The sequence below is a fragment of the Drosophila kikkawai genome, chromosome 2R (genome assembly GCF_030179895.1).
Source record: "Drosophila kikkawai strain 14028-0561.14 chromosome 2R, DkikHiC1v2, whole genome shotgun sequence".
Taxonomy (NCBI): Eukaryota; Metazoa; Arthropoda; class Insecta; order Diptera; family Drosophilidae; genus Drosophila; species Drosophila kikkawai.
In genome coordinates this window covers 22,575,744-22,598,884 of record NC_091729.1, presented here as the reverse complement: position 1 = coordinate 22,598,884, position 23,141 = coordinate 22,575,744, and the positions used below count along the sequence as shown (strand labels likewise).

Sequence of the window (23,141 nt, the reverse complement as noted above, 5' to 3'; positions counted from 1 at the left end):
TATTATTATGGGATTTAGATTTGATTGTAATAAGCTTTTATTTAAGATTTAAAGGTTGTTAGTTTTAGCTTTAACTTGTAAATATCCTGCTTCTTCCAAGGTAATAGTTTTTATATTGAAACTAAGGCTAAAGGCTAGGTTAAAGAGTCTCATCTTTCCTTAAATTAAAGCCTAGTTTTATGATATATTTAATTGGTTAATAAATAGTAAACTAAGGATAGTATATAGAGTGCAAATAATTCCCAAAAAATCTTCTTTTTATCCACAAATAAAAACCAATCTTCCTTCCTCATTTCCCTTTGGCCTCTAAGTAAATAATCCCAGTTCCATGGCAATTTGTTCCGAGATTCTCAGATGATTCAGCCCGCAATTAACTTAATGCCTTTGAGGAAAACTCAAAACATTTATTTTACGAAATACAACCTTCGCATTCCTTGGCCATTTCCCCTTGAGGAAAGTTGTCAACTCAAACTAAAACAAAACTAAAATAAAAAAAAGAAAATAACAAGAGCAGAGGAAAAACCACAGGCCGAAAAAAAATTTGTCATTAAAAATGTCAACTGATTTATGGGAATACTGTGGGCCAGCAGCGTTTATGGTTCAAGTGTGCGTGAGTTTCTTTAAATATTTTGTATTCTTCGTTTTTGTTACCACTTTTTGTTGGCTATTTCTTAATGACTTGGCTAAGTGTGCGAGAAAAACTATTAAAAGATTTTAGCAACTGACTGAATCAATAAATAACTGAATGAACTGGAATAAGATAAAAAAAACACACACAAAAAATCGATGGGACAAACAAAAGACAGCAAACAGTATTTTAAGTTTCTGTTTTTTCTTCTTTCTTTTTTTTTTTGTTGAGACCGTAAAGTAGGTTTATGGGTAGAAAAACACAAACACGGCAAATGAGTGTAGATAAACTTTAACTACCCTAGACCCAAATGCGGCACGAGCAAATGAAACGAAATAAAACAAAACACGGCAAAATCAACAAAAGGAGGGGAGCTCAAACCCTGCAAATGGAGTTGCCAATGCCCCTGTAGACGTCTCGGTCCCTGACTCCATCAAACAAACAGCTGGCTAACGAATCTCTCTACAGACCAGACCTCCTCCTCTAGGGAACCCGACTCCGCATCGAATTGGGTCTTAAAATAGGTTGTAAAAAATAAGTATTACAGGTTTTATTTCGAACTCTATTTTTTTTATTTTTATTTTTCTAGTAAATGGTGTTTACAAACTGTCCTAATTAATAATTAGTACAAAAGTAGCAAAAAAACCTTAGGGAATAGGTAATAATAGCTTTATTATAACTATTTTCTTAGCTGCAATAACAATGATATTGTCCTTATTTATATAAAGGATTAAAGCCAAAACTATATAAAAGGATATCAAGTTTATTAAATAGTTTTTTCTTAAAGAATTTTAGGTAATTTGAAATTTATATTAACATTCTTTAACATTTTCCAATTTATATCACCATATCTCATGAACCCACCCTAATTAATTACCCGCAATCTAAATCAAAATAACAAATAGCTAAACTTCCATAACTCACAATTTATAAATATATATTTTCAGAGCCCAAAATATCGCGCATGTCTGGTGTAAGTGGTTTAACAAGCTGATTCCATCTGCCTTTTCGATTGATAAAGCTATGAAAGTAGATTTGCCCATGTCATGACTACGATATTCAGTCAAATTGCATGCCACCAGCAGCAGCAGCAGCAATCGGTTTATTTAAACGATTGTCGCCCCCCACTGTTCCCCTCCAGAAGCCCAAAGGTTGACATAGTTTTGGGCCCTTACCCACCTAAAAAAAAAAGAAAAACAAAACTAGAAAAAGTATAAGCTAATTTCGAACACAGTTTTTCAGTTAGAGAAACCGCCCCTAATCGTGGCGTTCTTTGCATGTTCAACGTGCATATTCGCCAGGACCCGGCAACAAGGATATTCCAGCAGTAACGAAAAACAACGTCGACTGCCAGTTGTCAACGCATATCCATTTTCGGGCGCCCTGGAAAGCCGAGCTGCCCCCCAACTTCCCCTTTGTTTTGCCTGGCCAAATAGCAACAAAACCGAAGCCAGCCAAGTGTCCCCTCTCTTATTCGGCTTTTCCGAAACAAACTTCGAGGAGTAGGGTTTTTCCCTCCCCCATGCCTGCCTGCTGCGGTGTCCTCTGGCATACACAAATTTTCAACATTTTCGCTAATATTTCCGCTGCCGTTCATTTTAATGTGCGCCATTTGTTTGTTTTGCTGGTGTGTCGGATAAGTTGCCTCTATGCGGGTCAGTTGGTTTCCTGTCCACCATGGATGGAGCCATGGATCCAAGGCAGTGCTGACGGGATGGGTCTCTCTGAAACAGGAAGGATTAACTATTAAAAAGGGGGGAAATGTAGAAAATCTTAAGGAAAAGGAATTGCACAACTCATGAAAATTGATATATAGATTATTATTATTATTATTTCTGAGGAAATTGGTTAGTTTTAGATGTCTTGTAGGTTCCAAAATCTATTGATATATACAAGAAATTATATATTTAAATAATTTACCAGTTTATAATTCGTCTAGAACTAGACAGGAAACTAGCTTGCAATGCAAAGTAACTGATACTACTTTGGGTTTGGTTTGCTTTAAGAAAATGCTTTTTTTTCAGATAAAAATCTCTTAAAACTCTTTCTTATTATTATTTTATTATATATTAATATTTCATTAAAACAGGGCAAACTCACATCACTATTTCCCTACCTACCTACAATTTTATGGCAATGGTGGTGACCAACCATTCAAGTTGCTTATCGGGCGTCCTGCGGTTTTGTTTTTGTTGATTTAGTGGGACAGCCTGTTGAACTTTTCGCTCCAGTGCGGCGTGTCAGTGGACACAGGACAGGACACACCCAGTCTCCAAAGGGGCGTTTCACTGGCACACCGCAACTCCTTGAGCCACTTTACTTTTGTACACCAAAACCTATTTTTACTTTAATGGTTGCACATTTCCTGTAGTTTGTTTTTACGATATTTTTAATAGAAAAAATATAGATTTATTTAACTTCCAATTTCGGGAAAATACTTAATACTTTAGATATATATTTTTGTATAATATTTAATGACTTTAAAAAATTGATTAAAAATAAGGAAGTGGCTCAGCCGCGACACCTATTGTATAAATAAAGAGAGAGCTTTTGCGTTGGCACCATCTAACTTTCGGTTTTTCTCAATAAAAAGCGTTAAGAAATTTGTATGGCAGCACTGTTCGCTTGTGCTCCGATGATCTGGTACTTTTGGTCGCCCGTTCATGTCCGTTAACTTCATTTAAATTTGAATATTAATTAAAAATAGAAACTAAATATCCAGTAGATTTTGAGTTATAGTGTACACTGATTTCAACATTTTTTGATTGTCTTGCCTTGAACATAGAGTACCCAAATTATCACAGTAAGATTATCTAACAATTTTCCTTACTTGAAAATATAAGAAAACATCCCTTTCTTAAATATATATAAAGTTTACTATTAAACACCTGTGACGCAATAACATAACGACTGAGCTCGACCGGATTTTCCTGTGGCGCCTCCTTGAACCTTCGCCTGGCAAGTGAGCAGTTTTCATTTATTTGCAGGGGGAAAAACTGAAAAGCCGGATTTGAACGGAAACGAAATTGATTGGCACATGTGTGGTGTGGTGTGGAGCTTCCATCTCTCCGTTTCTGCCAACGCCAACGCCAGAAAGCGGCTGCAATTATGCAATCAGTCGCCAGCTCGCCGGTCGTTTGCATGTCCCAGTCAATTGGCGAGCGTGACTGCAGCTGACCGAGTGAGGCAAGTCGGGCTACTGGCTACTGGCACTCCGATCTCCGTTGATCCACATAGTTAGCGGCTAATCCGACAAATATTCGCCATCACACGGGAGTCTGTCTTTGTTTGTTTGAAGAGCCCGCCTTGGGAGGTCTTAGGAAAATAATGAGGAAAAATATTTCCGGGATTTTTAAAGATTTTTTTAGGGGTTTATAGTTATTTAAATATAATTTAGAATATTACTGTTAGAAATTAATAAATAAAAAGATATAATTATACACATAAAATTGTATTTTATTTGTTTAAAATAACTCTTTACATTTTTAAACAGTTTTTAAAATTAAATACAGAGAAAATTTATTAATGAATTAATTAAGTCTATCGCTTAATTTTGTGTTTAAATAATTTCAAAATATATTTCAAGTTGTTTCTACAATTAAAACCTCTTTAAAAGCGAATCATAAAACAGATTGTAAATGGGTTTTAATTGTTAAATGTAACTTTTAACTACAAAAACAAACTTAAGAAAATGCTAAATAAATATTATAAAGTCAGCTTAAATACTTTCAAGTCATATTAATTCGATTAAATAGGAAACTAGACAGGGAAGTCGAAATATAAAGTCTAATTTTACCGGAAAAATCAAGGCTAAATCATATACATTTCACAAACCGTACTTATTTTTATTTCCATTACCCACAAGCTACTTATTTTGCATATAGTATATAAATCGACTTCCTTTTGTTCCGATTATAAATCTAAAAAAAAATATAATGGACTTAGGATACATCACACTAAAAAGCTATTTACTTAAGTGGCATTAACTAGATACTAAACCAATGTTGGCTTTACATATTCCAATGACGTGTTATTTGCTCAATTTCAAGCCCAATCGCTTGGCCTGGGTCAGTGAACTCGAAGTGAACCAGTTTTACGGACCACTTGCATTTCCGCAAGCTGTCCAAACTGTCCAAGTGACCCAAGGCAGCGGGCGCCAGTGCGTCTCTCATTATGCGGCCGTTGAGTCGAGTTGACTTAAAAATGCTGAGCAAATTAATAGGCAATCGAACGACTGTCTTTGGGTATGCAAATGACACATCGAAGCACCGCCGATGGCAGTGGGCCATAGGAAAGAGACATAATTCAGGCAGTCGCATTGTTATGGTCATGAATTGCATGCAGAGTTCGTGCCTTAAGTCTTTCGTTTTGCCTCGTAAACGGTGTCAACACATCTGGCGGGTTGACCTTCAGGCAAAATTTGTCTTTAATGAACTGGAAATGGTGTAATTGAAGTTCAGTAATTTCCCAGAATTGCAGTTGTTGCGGAAACTGTAGCAGAAAACAAGTGGAAAGCCTTCGCTTAAGGCGCCCACCAAACTGGCCTACCCAATCGGCCTTTTATGGGCTTACATCCATGCGACAACCACGTCTTGTTGTGGCTCACGCACTTTGTCAAAGCATTTCGTCCAGCTTCCTTGCTTATTTTTATTTTCTATTTTTCGGTGGCCAAGCAGGAAGCCAAAACTCAATCGGAAGTAAGAGCAGCACAATAAAAAAACAACAAAAAATATAAAATATATAAATAAAAGAAGGTGTCAGTTCATTGGCATGTGTGCGATTTGGTTTAAGTTTGGGCCTGTGGGCGTTGGCCACGCCTCTAGCCTGACAGAGTTATGCAGCCCCACACCCACTCGGCATGGTCGATAGCCATTCCGGGACAATCTGCGATCGCTTTGGCAATCGTTTTGGCAATTCAAATCAGCCAACGCGCCAGAGAGCTAGGAAATGCATGCCAAATGTTGCTCTAATTTTCATGCCGGAACCGATTGCAGATGTGGCGCTGTTGCACAGCCAAAAAGATATCTTATAAAATTTGTATTGTTTACAAATTTTATAAGATATCTTTTTGATTGGCTATTTGCATAAAAAACTAGGTATGGAGTGTGTGGCTTAACCATATATTTATATATTATTAATTAAACAATCTCATGATGCATTCAGTGGCCTAAAGAGATTTAATTATTGAACTGCCAGAGATGACTACAAACCTATATATTTTTGCATGATTATAGAGAAAGTGAGAAAAGTTATTTACCATGAAATAGTACATGTATTTTTTAGATTTTCTTTGGAATATGTATTAGCAGGCTCACTTTAATTTATATTTATCATTTATCTTTAAGCTTTTTTCGTGAGTTTTTTAACTGACAAAAAGTATCTCTATATGTGGGTATCTGCCTCTTGTAATTATTATTTATGTGTTTTATTTTATAACAATTTATTTAAAGCGTAATGTAACTTATTAGATTACAAAATATATTATAAAAAATATTTTAATATTTTTCTAGAGCTTTTAAAATAATATTAGACATGTTTTTTCTTTAACAAAATGATTAAATAAATAATAATTAACATTCTTTGCATATTATTCAAATTTTAAATATGTTAAAAAACGCATTTCAATTTCTTTCACTTCAAATATATTTCTTAGTGAAAGATTTACAGCTGAAACTGTAAATCTATATTTATTTCTATACAAACACCTAATGTTTTTTATGTTTTTTTGTGCATTGTTTATTTTCTGTGCAGAAACCACTACAGCAAACACCCTTGTAGCCTCCGCATACATTGACCGATTACCGCCGACGATAAGATGAATAATCATGAAAGGCATAAATAAATAAAAAAATAAAACTCCACATCACATCAGTCTGCACAGCGAGAGAGAGGGGAAAGGAAAGTAAAAGTGGTTCAACACCGTCTGCGATTTGTAGCTTGAAGTTTCAGTGGCTAGGAAAAGCTAGGAGGATAAGGAGAAGGTGATCGGAGGAGGAGGACATGGTCTAAACTGAACGCATGGCCATGGGCAAGTTGTTACGCATTTCAGTCCAGTTTTTCTTTGGCTGCACTTCCTGAAAGGGGACTCTATATATGTATGGTATCTATCTCAAATTGATGAATATTAATATGATTTTCGGTTCAGTTGTCCGGTGCTGAATCACGTTTTGGCACTTCCTTGTACGGAGGGTGGAACTGGCTGTCGGAGGAGGCAATTGATGGCTAGGCCATTAAGGGTGAAAGGCAGGGAGTGAAAGTCCATACAGGACAGCAGAGAACTAACACTATTTTGGCGGTTATTTTGTAGTTTAATTCATAGTTATTATGCAACTAATTAAGTACTTCCCACAAAGTAGTATAACGGAACCCCAGAGCCAACACACACGCACCTGGAACTCCCTGGCCAGGCAGCTCATTCAATTGAAATTAAATCAACATGCAATTAACTTGCTTTTGGCCAAATGAATCGAACCATTTAAAGAGCGGTATTCCGCATGTCTTGGATCCCAACTTAAAAAGTGGCAGGAAATGAAATCAAATGGAAAATGGTAAAATGAAAAATGAAAAACTGAAAAATAAGAAATGCAGTCTATTGTCTTTAACGGATTCCAGCCATTTGGCCAAGTGTTGCCACATAACTAGCCCGGCTTGCACATGCAAAAATGCATTGACTAATGGGGATGAATGGGGGATCTAAACCAATAGGCACGTCCACGAGCATTGCCCTTAACCGAGTTACGATGGCTGGGGACAATAAATTACATTAAAAACTATCTAATTAATGCCACACCACCTGGCATATCAAAATCCCAGCCGCAGACGTGACGACCTTCGCGGCGATTGGACAATAAGAATTCCCAAAAAACAATAATCACTCAACAACAACAAAAAAACCGAAAAGACAAACGCAATAGGCTGTGGGTTTATTATTTCTTCGTCTTCGATTTGTTTGTTTCGTTGATTTCCTAGCCATTGCGTGCCATTAATTTGCATTGCCTTTACTGAACTTTTTTCTTTATTGAGATTTATAACATTTATGGCCATAAGCTTTTTCGTGGCGATTACAACATTTGGAGCAGCCTGCAGACCAAGTCACGTCTCTCCAGACCCAAAAAGAGCTATAAAAAATTTAATAAAAAAATATATATACTAAAAAAGAGAGGGTTATATATGAAAAGAAAGAGAGGCAAAGAGAGACTCAAGCCGGCTTGGCTTGTCTTGAAGCTTTTGGGAGCAAAAGCTTGGCCTGTTTGGCTTTGTTTACACACGAAACCGTTATCAAAATTCAAGGTCTGGCTCTGGGCTTCGGACTCTCGTTTTCACTGGAGAAACACTGAGAGTAAGAGAGTAAGACAGACACAGGGCCTGCTCTCATTTCGCCGGCTGCACCTGCGCGTCTATTTAACCGTAGGTGCCCGATCTTCGGCGCGACAGTCGATTCCACGAAAGTGGCCAAATAGGTGGTAACAGCCACCCAACCCAACCAACCCCCCAAGTGGCACAAAGTGATAAATAAACCTACAACCCGCCGGAATAGTGCATACCCAGATAGTGCTATATCTTAAGCGTTTTCACCAGCTGTAATCGGGAGCCATGAGGATCCAGCGGCACTTTGTGGTAATTACGAACAAAATATACAAGAAAAGTGTCGCGAAATGGAAATTAACATGGAGACATGGGGGTGGTACTGCAAACAAGTGGAACTAATGGTGTACTTGGGCCCAAAGTTGGCAATTATTTTATTATATTTGCATAGCTCTGGCAATGTTGCAGCTGTTTTCTGTTGTTGCAATCAATTTTCGTAGGGGATTTACGCCTCAGTGAGTTCCTTGAAGGAAATTGCAAGATTTTTTTCGGTAAACTTACGCGATAAATTTGAAAAATTTTATGGCAAGAGATTGGGTAACCTTGTTGTGTGTTTTGATTTTAGGAGGTGTGTACGTAAAAGTAATATTAATAAAATAATTAAAGAAGCAAGCAAGCAATAATTACATTAGACATAATGGGGAAATATTTTATAGATTATTTGACAAATATTTAAAGCTATAATAGGAATATTTACTATAAGGTTCTCTGGTATTACATAAAAATATTTAAGAGAAATGGGAAATCTATAGATTCTTCACTAAAGAATATAGAAAAATATCCAAATGATAGTATAAAATCAAAAGTTGTATTTAATTTTAGTATTTAAAATAGTTTTACTCCAGCTTAAATTCAGGAAATATTTTATATATACATTTTGGAGTATTGTACAAAAGGTCAAGCAGCTGTTTAGCCTATAAAAATTAAGCCAAAAGTAATTAAAAATCAAATCTCAAGTTTACCTTAATTACCTGCATTTAATTTTCATGAATTTTTCCTTAAATGTTATAAATTTCCACGAATTAAATCATTTCCTATCCAACTCCATTACCCATTGACTGAGGAAAAAAGGGATTTAAAAACTGGCCAAAGAAAAACACTTTCTTCCTACTGGTCAACATCACGATCCATGCAATTTGTATTAGACCCAAGCCAGGCCAGGTTGCTCCATCCGATACTGCTGCCGATTCCGATTCCCTTCCGTCGCATTGTCAACAATTAAAATCGCGATCGTTTCATTAGCGACCATCGGACATACATATCCATTGGGGTGCAGTGCGACACGGCAGCTCTTTTCCCTCACGACCGATGATCCAACTGGTGCAGGCGAAACCCGTCAGCGCAGCTTTCACTGCCCACAAACGACGATTTGTAGGGGCAGCCGGCACGAGATCGATCTGCTACAATTAGCACTATTCGTGGCACGGCGATGAGATAATTTTTGCTGGCGCTAATTTCCATTTCATAATCGAACCTCGTTGACATTTATGCGCAAATTGATTGGGATTAGGTAGTGGGCTTTTGAAATTGTAGCCACAAATCGGGTCTGATTTTGCGAAATCCCAAAAGGCGTTGGTTGCTGCTGTGACCTTGTTGGATTCTCCAAATAAAGAGCACAGCTGGCTTGCGACACTCCCCAGCCAGGTTCCATGTTTGTGTTTCTTTTGGCTTTACAATATAAGGGAAATTTACATAATAAAACAAATTGACCAAATAAAGAGGGGCAGACCTGAAAAGTCTTTGCCCTGCGTCGTTATTTGTCATCGGCAGCAAGTAGGTCTTGACCCAGGTCAGGCTTGGCACGAAATAATAAACATCACAAAGCGGCGGCGGCAAGTTATGATGCAACATTTCTCTTTCTCTCTCTCTTGGAGGCGGCCCAGACAATGCCAGATTATGACCCACTTAAAACTCGTTTCCAGTCACTCACCTTTCTTTGGAGAATATGGAATTCATTAGCCATGATCTTGATGTCTCTTGCATCCCTTGCTCAGTTTGTTTCCTAAGTCATTTGATTTGTCTTTAAGTTTGTTTCCCAAATCATTTGATTTGTATCTCGGCTTGTTTGCTTAAGTCACTTGATGGTATCTTCTTCTTCGTGTTGCAGTTGGGTCTGCTCGGTGTGCTCTCCGTGGCCATCGTTGGCAGCCACTCGAAGGCTGTCGTGGACCAGCAGCCTGCCGCTTCCCAGGTGGACAGCAAGAGCGTCGCCCAGCAGAGGATCGATCTCGGGGGACTGGGTGATTCTCTGTTCCACGAGCATCACATTCACGAACATGTCGAACACCATGAGCATCATCACGATCCCGGGTATTGGAAGAAGAAGGTGACCTGGAAGGAGGGCTGGAAGAAGATTTGGAATCCGGCCAAGAAGCAGATCTGGAATCCTTCGTGGAAGAAGGTGAGTGAGAGATTTTACAAAATTTAAACTGAACTAAATTAAAAAAAAGTTAGAAAAATAATAATTTATATTTCTATTACATTTACTTTACTTATATTTCAGATCTGGAAGCCCCATTGGGTAAAGGTGCCCGGCTGGAAGGAAATCCAGGTTCCTGCCTGGAAGCAGATTTGGGTAGGTTCTTGACTTAGGCACTCTTGAAAAATCATTATCCTTTTCTTTTGATATTAATAAAATTTTTTTTTTTTTAATTTTTAAGGTTCCCCATTGGAAAGAGATTCTAGTGCCCGCCTGGAAGGACATTCAAGTGCCTGATTACAAGCAGATTTGGACACCAGAATTGGTCAAGGTAAACCTTAAATAGTTAAACTCTTAAATCAATTTTTATACCCTTGCAGGGTATTATAATTTTGAGTCAGAAGTGAAGGAGACGTTTCCGACCCTATAAAGTATATACATTCTTGATCAGCATCAACAGGGGAATCTTTCTAGATATGTCAGGAAGAAATCGATTTTTTGGCCATTTTTGAAAAATTTTATAAGGGGTTACATCATTAAAATGATTGATTTGATTTTGATAAAAAATTGAATTTTCAAAATTTTAAATTAAAGTATGCAGATTTATTAACTGTAGAAAATCTTGCACATAACAGTTTTCCGATTTAAAATTAATGCTCTTTAGGCCGAGTTATGATATTTTTAATTTTAAAAAATATCAAGAAGTTTTTTAATATAAAAAATACGATTTTATAATACAAAATAATATTTTTCTAAGTCAAGGAATCATTTCCGACCCCATAAACAATATATATTCTTGATCAGCATCAACAGGGGAATCTTTCTAGACATGTCCGGAAGAAATCGATTTTTTGGCCATTTTTGCGAAATTTGATAAAAATCAAACCATTAAAATTTTTGATTTTGATAAAAAATTGAATTTTCAACATTTTTTAATAAAGTATGCAGATTTATTAACTGTAGAAAATCTTGCACAGAACAGTTTTCCGATTTAAAATTAATGCTCTTTCGGCCGAGTTATGATATTTTTAATTTTAAAAAATATCAAGAAGTTTTTTAATATAAAAAATCCGATTTTATAATACAAAATAATATTTTTCCAAGTCAAGGAATCATTTTCAACCCTATAGAGTATATATATTCTTGATCAGCATCAGCAGGGGAATCTTTCTAGACATGTCCGGAGGAAATCGATTTTTGGCCATTTTTGCGAAATTTCATAAGGGGTAACATCATTAAAATTAGCAAAAATGGCCAAAAATTTTGATTTCTTAAAATTTTAAATTTGGTATGCAGTTTTTTTAAATGAATAAAAACTAACACAAAACTGCTTACCGAATCGAAATTAATGCATTTTTGGCTTAGTTATGATATATTTTAATTGTTACCTGCAAGGGTATACAAACTTTGGCTGGCCAAAGTTAGCTTTCTTTCTTGTTTTTATTTAATATATTTCTTGTTAACTTTCAGGTTGGCATTCCCGGTGAAAAATATCTGGGCAAGGATCATGAAGGTTGGGAGTACACTAGCCACGATTTGTGGAAGAAGGTTCGTATATCACTCCCTTTAGAAGAAAGTACCTTCTAAATTCGAATATATTTTAAAACCTTTTAGAAAGTGGTCTGGAAGTCGCACTGGAAGAAGATCTGGAAGCCAGCCAAGAAGCAAATCTGGGTGCCCGAGAAGAAGCTGGAGTGGAAGGAGGCATGGAAGCAGTACTGGAAACCGGCCAAGAAGGAAATCTGGACCGATAAGTTGGTAAGTTTAGAAAATAATATATGAAATATTAAAATAAATAAATATTAAATACTTTAAAAATGAAATCCTGAACTCTTCCTTACTTTTCTTTTTCTTTTCCAGGAATGGAAGGAGGCATGGAAGCAGATCTGGGTGCCCGGCTGGAAGGAGATCTGGGTGCCTGGCTGGAAAAAGATCTGGAAGCCCGTGGTCATCTCTGAATGGTTCCCCTCCCCCGATCACCACCATGAGCACCATGAGCACCACGGACATGGCTGGGATTGGGATCGCAAGGATACCGGTACCGCCGCCTCTGCTGCCGCTCCCGCAACATCGGCTGTAAAGGATAAGGTGGTTTGGAAACGAGATGATACCAATGCTGCCGGAAAGCCCACGCTCCTACAGCCTGTGGCCAGTGCCGACTTCCAGGCCAAGGCCCTGGAGGCGGCCAACTCACCGGTGGCCGTTCCCGTCGCTGCCTCGGTGGCAGCCACCTCGCAGTCATTCAAGTTTCCCGGCGCGTAGGCGTCGTTCAGCATCCGCCATTGCATCACTGAGACGCCCAGTCCCCACCAGCTCCTTGTAAATAGTCGTAAACCAGTCGCTAGCTCATAAGGCCATCCATCCACTTCCATCTGCCTTGGCGCCACTTTAAATTATCTCTAGGTTTTAATTACCAGCCGAAAGTGAATACAAAATAAAAGATAAATAACTAAAAACTAAGCTAATGGGTAGTTCATGGAGGATCAGTCTGTCATCGGTGTTTACTTGTCCGAATAATGGCCCTTTTCCGCTTCCCATTCGTTGGGGGCATTGGGCAGCGGCACCCACTCGTTGTGGACAGTGGGCGTCCAGACCTTTTTCCAGATGGGCTCGTAGATTTTCTTTGCCCGCCAGTACTTTACCCAGCGGGCGTTCCAGGTGGTCTTGTTGGCCCAGAAGCCGTCGGCCTGCGGATCCAAGGTGTCTGTGTGGCGCACACTGCACATTGGTCGTAGGGGAAAGGAAGATAGTTTAGTGAAAGTGGTCTAGTGGGCTGGATGGTTGTGTAATCCTCTCACAAGGTGGTTGTCTTGCCGCCCAGACAGCAGCCGAGGCAAATAAACGCCAAGACCAGCAGCATCAGCAGGGGCTTATGGTTAATACTGATCCATGGATATGTCTCCTCCATCCTGTTGCCGTTGCTTCGCGTCGTCGTCATGTTTCGCAATCGACTGGCGCCGTTGCTAGACAATCTCCACATTTTAAAGGCCTCGCGCGGCATGCTCCCTAATTGGGATTCAGTGCGTCTGTGCGAATGAATTTGCAAATTCCCGCACTTGGCACGATCTGATTTGTGTGTAAATAACCCTTTCGGTAGCCTTATATAACCCACAAAAAACACACATTTCTTTCTTTCGTTTTGTGGTTTAATTTGTTTTTGTTGCATTTCTTTGCCTTAAACTAGTGTAAAAACGCTGCAAATGAAAAATCTGTATGTGTGACAAAGCTCAGGAGTTGAACAATTCACGAGGCCCTCTCAACAGACAACAAACATTACTTTCGTTTTGCTTAAGAAATTCACGCATGCAACTAATCGGATAAGATTTATATGTATTTTATAGTTGTAGTTACATGTCTAGAGTGCATCAACTTAAGGCAGATTATACAGATTAACTGATGGTTGATCATGAATCATGAATAGTGGTAGCGATACATTACATATTAAAGCCCTTAGTTACGCGTAGAAAGTTCGTTTTTTTGATTCTTTGTTATAGTAATCGTTGTGTGAACACAAATTTAGAACTAGTATGGCACGATTAGCGCAAAATAAAGTTGAGTAAATGTCCAAATAATTGACTTAATTTTAAGATTTACAAATACAAAAAAAAAAAAAACATACAGCAAAGACAGCACAGAAACGATACGACAGCCCTGATCTATTGAATTTGGGGAAATATAATTCCCCCAATTCTATCATTAACGATTTTCAGGGCTGTTAAACAATTTTGGGATCTTTATAATATCCCTTGCGATGCTCTTTTAGTCTGTTGTGTTGATTGTGTGGCTTCTTCTCCTTCGTTTACTACTGGTTCTGCTCTGTTTCTCCTCCTTTGGTGTCAGTCTTTTGAAATACCATTTTGAAATCGATTCTCTTAGATGCAGGCTGCAATTTTTGTTCGTTCGTTGTGGTTGTGGGAATGTTATGTGGTGGCCTCGTTTCAGGAAGTGAGTGAGTGGTTTTGGTGGGTGGTTTTTTTTTCTCTCTTTTTGGCTGTGCACGTTTCAAGGATAAAGCTAACTAAACTTAGGCAAACTACACTACAATGAGTACAATATATATATATATATTCGAGTTCTGTTTGCTCTTCCCTACTCCCCGCTCATTCAAAGGACATCAGGTTGGCGGGCAGCGGTTTGGGCACGCGCATGGTGGCCAGCTTGCAGATGGCATTCGACCAGAGATGCGTCATCTGGGGACTGTCCGTCCGGAAGCGATAGACAGTGCCCAGGGTTCGGTGGCACAGCTCAAAGGTGTTCTTGTGCTTGGTATTGTCGCTGACATGGGCATACCATCCATCCAGGGGACACACCTTGCAGGGCTCCCTTTTGAAATCGCTTCGTTCGCTGCCCTTAAAGGACTTTGGCGGAAAGTACACCAACGAATTGGCCCAGATCTGCAGCCAGTAGCGCTGCCATGAAGCCACCGCCGGCTTTCTTCCCTCTTTCTGGACAGTTTTCCGACGTACACATCCCTGCATGGCGGCTGCCGCCTCGGGGGACATCAAATCGCAGTCGCTGCCACTGAAATCGCACATTATGCCCTCGGCACTCTCCAGCGAAGTGAGATCCGATTGGGATATGGCGTCGCTGTGCTCTAGCAAGGAATCATCCAGCAGGTGGTGGCGTGGCTGTTGCTGGCTGGGATCCAGCTCCAAGTGCAGGTGTTGGGGATAACCATCGCCGTGGGCATGCGGCGCAATTTTGCCAAAGATGCTGCAAAGAAAAATGGTTTAGTAGGGTATTCTTTGGTGGTTTGAGAGCAATTCATGCTGTTCAATCAAATGAGAAGAAATGAAGTAGCAAAAGGCAAACAAGGATGAACTGCGTTTGTATTTATAAATGGGTTTTGGTTGATTTTTTAAGGAGAGAACCAGTAAGTTTTTTGTGAAATACTAAGGAGGAAGTGGTTAATAATTGCTTTACTACTTTAAACGTTATTACTTTTCTAAATTAAACCATAAATTAACCATTGATTCTCCTTAGATTTCGCCCAAAATTGACTTATTCTCTTAAAAATTCGACCAAAATCTTGTTCTTTTTTAATGTAATTGGAAGGGAAGTGTGTGATATGTGTAAAAAATCTGAAACAAAATGTAATGAGGAAGGTGTGGAGGCGTGTATTTTCTTTGTGTATGTGTGTTTTTCTTTTTTTTCATACGAAGCTTTTCCAACTCGGGTCCGTGCAAAATAAATGAAATGAAAACTTTCAACTACCAACTTCAAATGGTGGGTAAAATGAGGAGAATAACGCATCGGATCAGCATATAGTTTTGGTTATTCGGTTACAGGCTGGCATTACACACACATATCCTAGCTACAGGACTCACCGACGGCATCTGCAACCCTTGTTCGATATGGTGCCAATGCCCGGCGCTATCATCACAATGCAGCACTGGCACTTCTGGGCAAAGTTACGCGGCAGGCTGCTGCTGCGAAATCTTTCAGTTTTAGAGACAAACAACAAACACACGCGGTTAAACCAAAGCATAAGCCAAAAGCAAAACGAGAGTCGAGTGAGGGAGAGACAGAGAGATCGAAACGAGACGAGACGTGGTTTAAAAAGATTAATAAAGGACCCGGTGTACACATGTCCAATTATTTGCGCAGTGAGTTGAGGTGGTTAACAAAGGAAACCAAAGGGGAATAGCCCTAGGCTGTGGGTAAATCCTCTACTTACTTGGTGCCCAGACTCCGGCACTTGCGATGACCCGGCACGAACTTGGTGCCGCTGGCCATGCGCATAGAGCCAATGGTTTTGGCCGGCGAGAGATTCAAACAGCCCAAAGCTGGGGTGACAACTTCCACGTTAAAGGACTCCTTGGAACTGCAGGATGAAGAGCTGGGCCCAGAGGGCGAGGCAGGCTCTAGATTTAATGAGCGTCTAAAGGAAATGGGGATAAAATTAATACAGTTTATAATTTATAGTTGAGTAAGCTCCTCTTACTTGTACTGATCTTCCTCGAATATGTTTTGCAATTCCTCTATATATCTGATGGAGGTAAGATACTTCTGCGCAGCCTCATGCTTCTGCAGGTGCTTGTAATCCGACTGCTGATAGTTGGAGATCACGCGCAATATGTTGTTCATCTTATTGCGACGCTGCTCTGGTTCCAAACCACCCTTGTGTGGATGCGCCAGATCGATGTAGATCAGATCGGTGAGAAAGAGACCCAGATAGGGAATGCAGGGCAGGCGGAGACTCTCAAGATAGGATCGCAGATTCGCCCAATTATCCTGGTCGCTAAAAATATCGCTGAGTCGATCAAAGGACTGACGATCCTTCTTGGACAGACAGGCCCAGGTTTTCTTCAGGCGATAAATGCTGGCGCTTTGCATGGCCGAAATAATGGCAAACAGCGAGTGCAGATTGTTGAGCTCGTGCAGCTTTTTAGCCACCTAAAATATAAAGTTTATTAGCAAATAACTAAGTTTTTTAGTATATAATTTTCCCACCTTAATAAAGTGTGTCATTATCTCAGCTCTCTGCTTGGCCTGCTCGCCATTTAGGATCTCCTGAACTGTCCAAAAGCTCGTGTGGTTAAATCGTTTGGTAAATGCCACAATATTCGGTGTGTTGACATGCTTATCCTTCTTCGTCCAGGCACAGCTGCTCAGCTCGTCTGGCTGGATGAGAGCAAAGACTGGAAAGTCCAGGAGGGTGATCTGATTGGCCAAGACATCGGCGGGTACACGTAACGCACTACAGATCACCGCATCTAGCTGTTTGATGGATGAGGCATGAGCCGGCAAACTCTGCGACTTGGACGGCGGTGCAGCCGAGGCTCTAGAAAATAAATAAAATTCATTACAAATCGTATTTAAAGTTAAAAAGTTTCTGTAAAAAGATCACTTACGCTATGGTATAGTAGCAGCCTGGTGAATCTGGCGAGGAGGAGAAACTGTTTAGGCAACCAATTGAGTTCTTGCGCCGCGTGCTCTTTATATTCAGTGTCTTGCTGGCCTGCTGCTGCGTCATGGGCGGCTCCATCTGATGCTCCTTTTGGGCCTTCTCTTGGCGCAAACAGGCCATGGTATGGGCATTGCCATTCGGATTGGGGCTTCGTTGTTTGGCCACCAGTCGCGTTGGCTGCTGATGCATTGCGGGAGCAGGCGGGGGCGAACTCTGCTTGAACTGAGCCGTGGCATAGGCCTGACCCGTATATCCATTGTAGTCCGTGGTGGGTTTTCTGCTTAGCTGCAAGGACGAGAAGATTTGCTCATATAAACATAGTTTCTTTAAGTTGGAAGTCAGTAAACTCACCTCTGAGTAGCGCAGATTATCCATGGACAGGTCACGTGAGATTTCCGAGTATCGCATCATGGCAGCCAAACTCCGGCTGACTTTGGGCTTTCGAGAGGCTCTTCAAAACTGCAATGAACGAATCCGAAGGCTTGAATTAGCTCTCTGATTACGTTTGCTTCGTGATAAAGTTATAGCTGTCGGTGTTCCGCGCACTGGGCAGACTTTTTGTTGACTGAAACCGAGTTTGTTTTCCTCAGTCAGTAGTTCTGCATTGTGGCTTTTGTGTTGCACGAACGGCAGCACTAAAAAAAAAACAAAACACAAAAAACTGGGGGAAAAAAACTGGTGGCAAGCCAGAGCGAAGCTTCTGGCACGCTTCGCTGCTCGATTTCCAATGGAACAGGCCATGTGAGTCACGAGCGGAGCGAGGAGCGGGAAGCGAGAAGACCTGGCCCATGCTCTTTTATGGTAGCGCACTTTCAGAGTGGTCAAATGACTTTTCGGGGGTGCAACGCGCTGATAAAGAGACCCGCTTGCAGTGGTCAGCGGAAAGTTTGGGTTTGAAAACAAGTCACCCGGTCAGAAGAAACGAAAATTGGTTTTCGGCCCAGTTCAATGAACCCGTCAACTAGCGGCAGGCGGCAATATAGGAAAGCCTAGTTAACCAAGCCTGGTTCCGCCTTTCAATGTGTTTTTTTCTGTTCAAAAAATCTAATTAAAATTGTTTTAATTTGTTTTTGAATTACTTTTGAATACAATTTCCATCTCTAAATCTAGGGAAGAAAATAATACATTAAAATATTTCTAAGGCTTCTTCAGAGAAGTTTGTAAGTCTTTTAATATATTTTTTATATCAGTGTAATTTCCATCTCTGTATGGATTTTTATATTCGAAATCAAGTGTAGAAAACATATTTCGGAAAGAACGTAATACCTAATAATATTTTTAAACTATTTTTAGGCCAAGATGTAAGCCTCTTAATAATAGTTTTCTATAATTTTAGATATTCCTTTGAATTATAGAATTATTGTATGAACTTTCTCAACTTTATTAGCAACATTAATCTCTGAAAGTATTGAAATCAATTATCCAAGTATTCAGTATCAAGAAATAACTATCTACACACTTTCCATCACCCCATATTTTTCTATAAAAGTTTCTCAAAGACCGACTGCTTTGACCCCGTCTAATTAATTTCAATTAAGTTATAATCATATGAAAGCAAAAGCTGATCAAATGCAATGACGTCCACACTTTGTCATTGGGGAATGGGATCTGGGGTTCTCACTGTGGTTTCTTTCCTTCGATTATAATTATATATATATATATATGTATTGCCCCGTGACTGGTGGAGCACATGGAATTATCCGACTTTGAACTGGCACAGAGGCGAGAGTGGGCGAGATATAAACCAAAGACGGAAGAGGAAGGAAACAAAGCGAATTCTATTGTTTTTAATTTTTGTATTTAGCCAGAGATAAATTCCATTCTAATCATGCGAATTTCTCTCGTATCTCTCGTTTATCTCATAAACCAAAATTCAATTACAAAAAAATATACATTCAGTGAGATATATTCGGGATATACAGATGAAATGAAAACAATAATAGCAACAGCAACAAGATATAGACAAGACAAAAGGCAAACACAAATTATATTCCAAAATGCCAGACGACTCTGCCTCAAGTTTTTCCTTTTTTTTGTTCCAAGCAAATGGACTTTATTGACTATTTGAACTATTCTATATACACACACAGATCACTCTGATGTTCTGCTCTCGCCAAATTTATATATGTATATCCGCCAATCTGTGCCATTTCTCTTCTGGATTTCTTTACGGTTTTTGGGCAACGCTTTTATGGCCATATCAAATGCAATTAAAGCCAAACAATTAACCCGACGCCGACGCCCGACTGAATGCCTCCCACTGGGCACAATTTAATCTACGGCATATGTAAATAATTCGTGCCAGACAGCGCAGCGCTCCTTTAATGCGATTTTGTAAACGAATTTGATGGGCGAATAATGAATTGAGCCAGCGAATGGTTTGTTTTCGTGGTCAGGGATATATATTGTGTGCCGCCGCCCACTGAAGCCCCCGATTCCAGTGTTTATTGTTTTTACATAAATTTCTTGAAGGAAAACAAACAGAACAGCTGCAGGGTTCGAGGAAATCACACAGCCGCCTGTCTGAACGATTGTGTTTCTCGGTTCTTTTGTTTATCAGCCCCCAGCAATTGTATTTAAATATAATACAATTCCACGCACACATTTCTACATAATCTCGAGGAAACTCGGGTTTTTTTTTCCTCGTTTTTATTCTGTGTTGGCGTTTTCCATTGATAAATACTTTTTCTCTTGCTTGTGTGGGCTGGCAGTGTGTCTGTGTGTTCTTTTTGCTCTGGAATTTGCAGTGATGACATATGATTGGCCATCAAGTGAATGTTCAACCTTTTGCGCTGACTCCGACTGACCCTCGGTTCTTGGTTTAAGAGGGGTTAAAGATCTCTGGAACAGCCAGTAGCTTTCTTAGCGATTCGAAATTCAGAAATCTGAAATCTGTGGCTAAATATTTACAGAAGAAAATATGAGAGAGAAGGTCAGCCGTGAGTGGCTGTCGCCGGTGATCTTCGCATTTAATATATTTTCCGTTTTCTGCCTTGTCTGGTTCAATAACCGCCTAGAAGAGATTACGATTAAAATGCTATATTTTGCATTTAATTCGATCAGCCTTCGTTTTGACGTTCTCAATGTGGCGAGTGGGAAAACATTTAGCTAATCTTCCATTGAAAACCCAAGGGGCGTTATCAGGCAAGCGTCTAACTAAGTATTTGAACACACACGCGTGCGAATATAAATACATATAATTACCCTGGGTAACAACAAGAGAGAAACTACAAATGAAAAGCGCCAAGGAAGCCTGTCTTATAAAGATCGAAGAATGGAATACGCTTTAAAGTCAAGATTATTGAATTTTTGTTTAGAAAATTATTTTGATAAAATATGGAGAACTCTTTTAACTCTTTTTAAAATCATTATTTCCTTGAAATCAATATATTTAAATAATCAAATATGATTAATCATAGAAATTCCTTTTATAAAAGTAATTTTCCTGATTTCCTTCAATTATAATTAACCATAAATAAGGTCAGATTTTGTTCAGATCAAAGTTATGACAGCCATATGATATAGAGATCCGTTTCCGGCAGTCCCAAAATTTGTATACACAAAACGGACTACAGAAGAAAGGCGGTTCTGGGGCACAAAATCAAACAGATGGCATTTAGATTTAGAGATTTGTTTTTCAAAAAAAACAAACACCTGATTATTCCTATGAGTAAACATCTCCTTATGTAAATAAATTAAAATCATGTGCAGATAAGAATGTCTAGATAAAAATTCAGAAAAAATATTAGGCAGCTTCAAAGATATTTCAAAATACCCTGAGCTCTGAAAGAGTATTTACGAAGAAACAAAGCGAAGGAAGGCCAAGCTGGGGTTTCTTCTTTCTTGTCCGATTCCTCGGGCTTTGTTTTTGTTCTATGCGTTGTGTGGTATGTGTGTTTTGCGATCCACACACCACATACTTAGTATACAGATGTGTGTAAGCCGTCAAAGTGGGTCACTTGGTGAGCATCCACAGCCCAGTCGGGAAATCGAGCCTAGAACTGAGCCACTTACCCAATTTCTGGTTCGAGTGGCTGCTGTACTTAAAACGCAGCAATAGGAACAAAAGGCAATTGGAAACGAGAAAGAGCGAGAGGTGAACCTTGAAATGCAGCATTTAAGCATCTCTGTAACGCAGGCAAAAACATCTGTCGTCCATATCCTGTTGAGCGAGTCTGAGAAAATCCCATTACACGGAACGAAAAAGGATCTGTCAAGAGTTCCTTGTAAAACGATTAAATCTTTGCCAAGATTTGTTTGAGGTAATATGATAAGATATATAGTACTATGATATTAGATGGACGATTTTAGGTATATTTGTATAATTGAAAAAATGATTATAAAGTGTAATGTGTAATGTTATTTAATAGGAAAACCTTAATAGAAATAGTTTTTAAATCTTTTTTCTTTTTAAGCAAATTGAAAGAAATAAAATCTGCGCATACCTTATATCCACATTTATTGTTATATGTAATTGTTATGATAAAGTCAAACTTAATAAACCAATAACTAAGCCAAATCAACATTAATTTTAAATCAAATATATGTTCTGTGTTTCTGTGCATTCCTAAGTTTTAAAATCCCCATTTTTTTGTTTATTATTTTATGACAATTCCAACGATGCTGCCTCTTTTAAAATGTTTAATAAAATATAGTACTTTTTCTCTATTCTAAATTATAATACACTTTAAGGATATAAACACAGCTTTCCCATGTTACATAGCAAACTCTCAGCTCATATCTCAAAAACTATGCAAATATTTCTTTAAGTGCAGGCCTACAACAACAGCTGCCAGACGAAATTTGAAGAGGCGTTGCCTTTGGCCGGGCATTTTCTGTGTGTATCTCCTTATCACTTAGCCGCTTATCAACTGATCTAATGCCGAAAGGAAGTGCCAAGTGCTAAGTGGATTTTATTGATTGTCCGCCCGCCACGATGATGATTCACACTTCAAGAAATATACATATATTCACATTGACTCTAGGGGGGGAAGAAATCGATAGCGAAAAAAAAACGGGGAACCAAATTGAACACGAAAAGGGAAGCCGAACATAAACACAGATACGGATACACACCCACACACCCACACACACAGCCGGGGGAACACGCAATTTGCTTTTGTAAAGGTTCTCCGTTCTAAGCTCATTGTATGCAAAGTGTGTACAGGCCACCCGCCGCCCACTTTTGCCATAGTTTCGTAATCATCACACCGAAATACACAAGACGGCGGTGCGAAAGAGAACGCGCACTGCACTTGATATACTTAATGCTTGGACTCTGGGCGACAATTTGACAAAGATAGAAATAGCGCCCTGCATATTGTTGTTATTTATAGGCGGCTGCATCCCCCCAACTCCCCCTCACAGCACACAAAAACACAAGCCAGAGCCAGCGGCGATCGGAACTTACTTCGAGCAGCAATTGAAGCATCTTAATTCGGTTAATTAGTGTGTGGGATGACACGCGCGACGCCACGCTCGGCTAATTGCTATTCATTACACACTTATTGGCCTTCCGCTTCTGGCCCGCCAGTTTGTTTATTCCTTCGAGCGGAGAAAATGCGGAAAAACAGCAGAAGCAAAAATATATATTCCGCGCGCGACGCCGACGCTACAAAGTGTGACCGTTCTTAGTGTGGACGAAGCGAAGTGTTGTAATAAAAACCTAATACTGCCATTTGCAGGCGAAATAGTGTTGGAAAAGAATCGAAAGCAACTATAGTATATATCGATTATCAAATTATGGCGCTCAGTTTGAATTAGATGGGAAAAAATAATCAAATTATTTTCCTGAAATCCTTAGGCATTATTATTCGCAC

At 39.3% G+C, this 23,141-nt stretch overlaps 3 protein-coding genes across 5 annotated transcripts; 1 reads left to right on the top strand and 2 right to left on the bottom strand.

Moving 5' to 3' along the window:
• The first annotated feature begins 491 nt into the window (after nucleotides 1-491).
• On the top strand, nucleotides 492-12,833 carry LOC108076223 (uncharacterized). 2 transcript variants are annotated; one of them, XM_070284117.1, is made up of 7 exons: nucleotides 492-610; nucleotides 10,101-10,394; nucleotides 10,497-10,568; nucleotides 10,654-10,743; nucleotides 11,883-11,960; nucleotides 12,027-12,170; nucleotides 12,273-12,833. In XM_070284117.1, exons 1-7 carry the CDS (start codon nucleotides 554-556, stop codon nucleotides 12,672-12,674), a joined length of 1,137 nt encoding a protein of 378 aa, XP_070140218.1. In that variant the 5' UTR covers nucleotides 492-553; the 3' UTR covers nucleotides 12,675-12,833. The 2 variants fall into 2 exon arrangements, with proteins under 2 accessions (XP_070140218.1, XP_017024454.1); XM_017168965.3 differs by lacking the exon at nucleotides 492-610 and adding an exon at nucleotides 7,974-8,245 and having other exon boundaries at nucleotides 12,273-12,832.
• A 20-nt stretch (nucleotides 12,834-12,853) lies between these two features.
• Nucleotides 12,854-13,350, bottom strand: LOC108076148 (uncharacterized). Its single transcript, XM_017168875.2, has 2 exons — nucleotides 13,211-13,350; nucleotides 12,854-13,130 (listed from the first exon to the last, which is right to left on the bottom strand). The coding sequence occupies exons 1-2, from the start codon at nucleotides 13,348-13,350 to the stop codon at nucleotides 12,914-12,916; spliced, it is 357 nt and encodes a 118-aa protein (XP_017024364.1). The 3' UTR covers nucleotides 12,854-12,913.
• Nucleotides 13,351-13,722: 372 nt separating this feature from the next.
• On the bottom strand, nucleotides 13,723-22,923 carry RalGPS (Ral GEF with PH domain and SH3 binding motif). Of its 2 annotated transcripts, none has more exons than XM_017169283.3 (7): nucleotides 22,733-22,923; nucleotides 17,674-17,781; nucleotides 17,267-17,607; nucleotides 16,866-17,196; nucleotides 16,357-16,808; nucleotides 16,090-16,293; nucleotides 13,723-15,125 (listed from the first exon to the last, which is right to left on the bottom strand). In XM_017169283.3, the coding sequence occupies exons 2-7, from the start codon at nucleotides 17,731-17,733 to the stop codon at nucleotides 14,513-14,515; spliced, it is 2,001 nt and encodes a 666-aa protein (XP_017024772.1). In that variant the 5' UTR covers nucleotides 17,734-17,781; nucleotides 22,733-22,923; the 3' UTR covers nucleotides 13,723-14,512. The 2 variants fall into 2 exon arrangements, with proteins under 2 accessions (XP_017024772.1, XP_041632877.1); XM_041776943.2 differs by lacking the exon at nucleotides 22,733-22,923 and adding an exon at nucleotides 21,768-21,921.
• Between the last annotated feature and the right edge of the window lie 218 nt (nucleotides 22,924-23,141).

Bases quoted from the DNA above. Each gene is read 5' to 3' on its own strand.
- LOC108076223 (XM_070284117.1), top strand. From the start codon at position 554: ATGTCAACTGATTTATGGGAATACTGTGGGCCAGCAGCGTTTATGGTT. The intron at 10,395-10,496 runs GTGAGTGAGAGA...CTTATATTTCAG, and splicing joins GGAATCCTTCGTGGAAGAAG to ATCTGGAAGCCCCATTGGGT. The intron at 12,171-12,272 runs GTAAGTTTAGAA...TTTCTTTTCCAG, and splicing joins AAATCTGGACCGATAAGTTG to GAATGGAAGGAGGCATGGAA.
- LOC108076148 (XM_017168875.2), bottom strand. From the start codon at position 13,350: ATGACGACGACGCGAAGCAACGGCAACAGGATGGAGGAGACATATCCA. The intron at 13,131-13,210 runs GTGAGAGGATTA...ACCAATGTGCAG, and splicing joins GGCGGCAAGACAACCACCTT to TGTGCGCCACACAGACACCT.
- RalGPS (XM_017169283.3), bottom strand. From the start codon at position 17,733: ATGATGCGATACTCGGAAATCTCACGTGACCTGTCCATGGATAATCTG. The intron at 17,197-17,266 runs GTAAGTGATCTT...TTTATTTTCTAG, and splicing joins GGCTGCTACTATACCATAGC to AGCCTCGGCTGCACCGCCGT. The intron at 15,126-16,089 runs GTAAGTAGAGGA...TTTTCTTTGCAG, and splicing joins TGCCGGAGTCTGGGCACCAA to CATCTTTGGCAAAATTGCGC.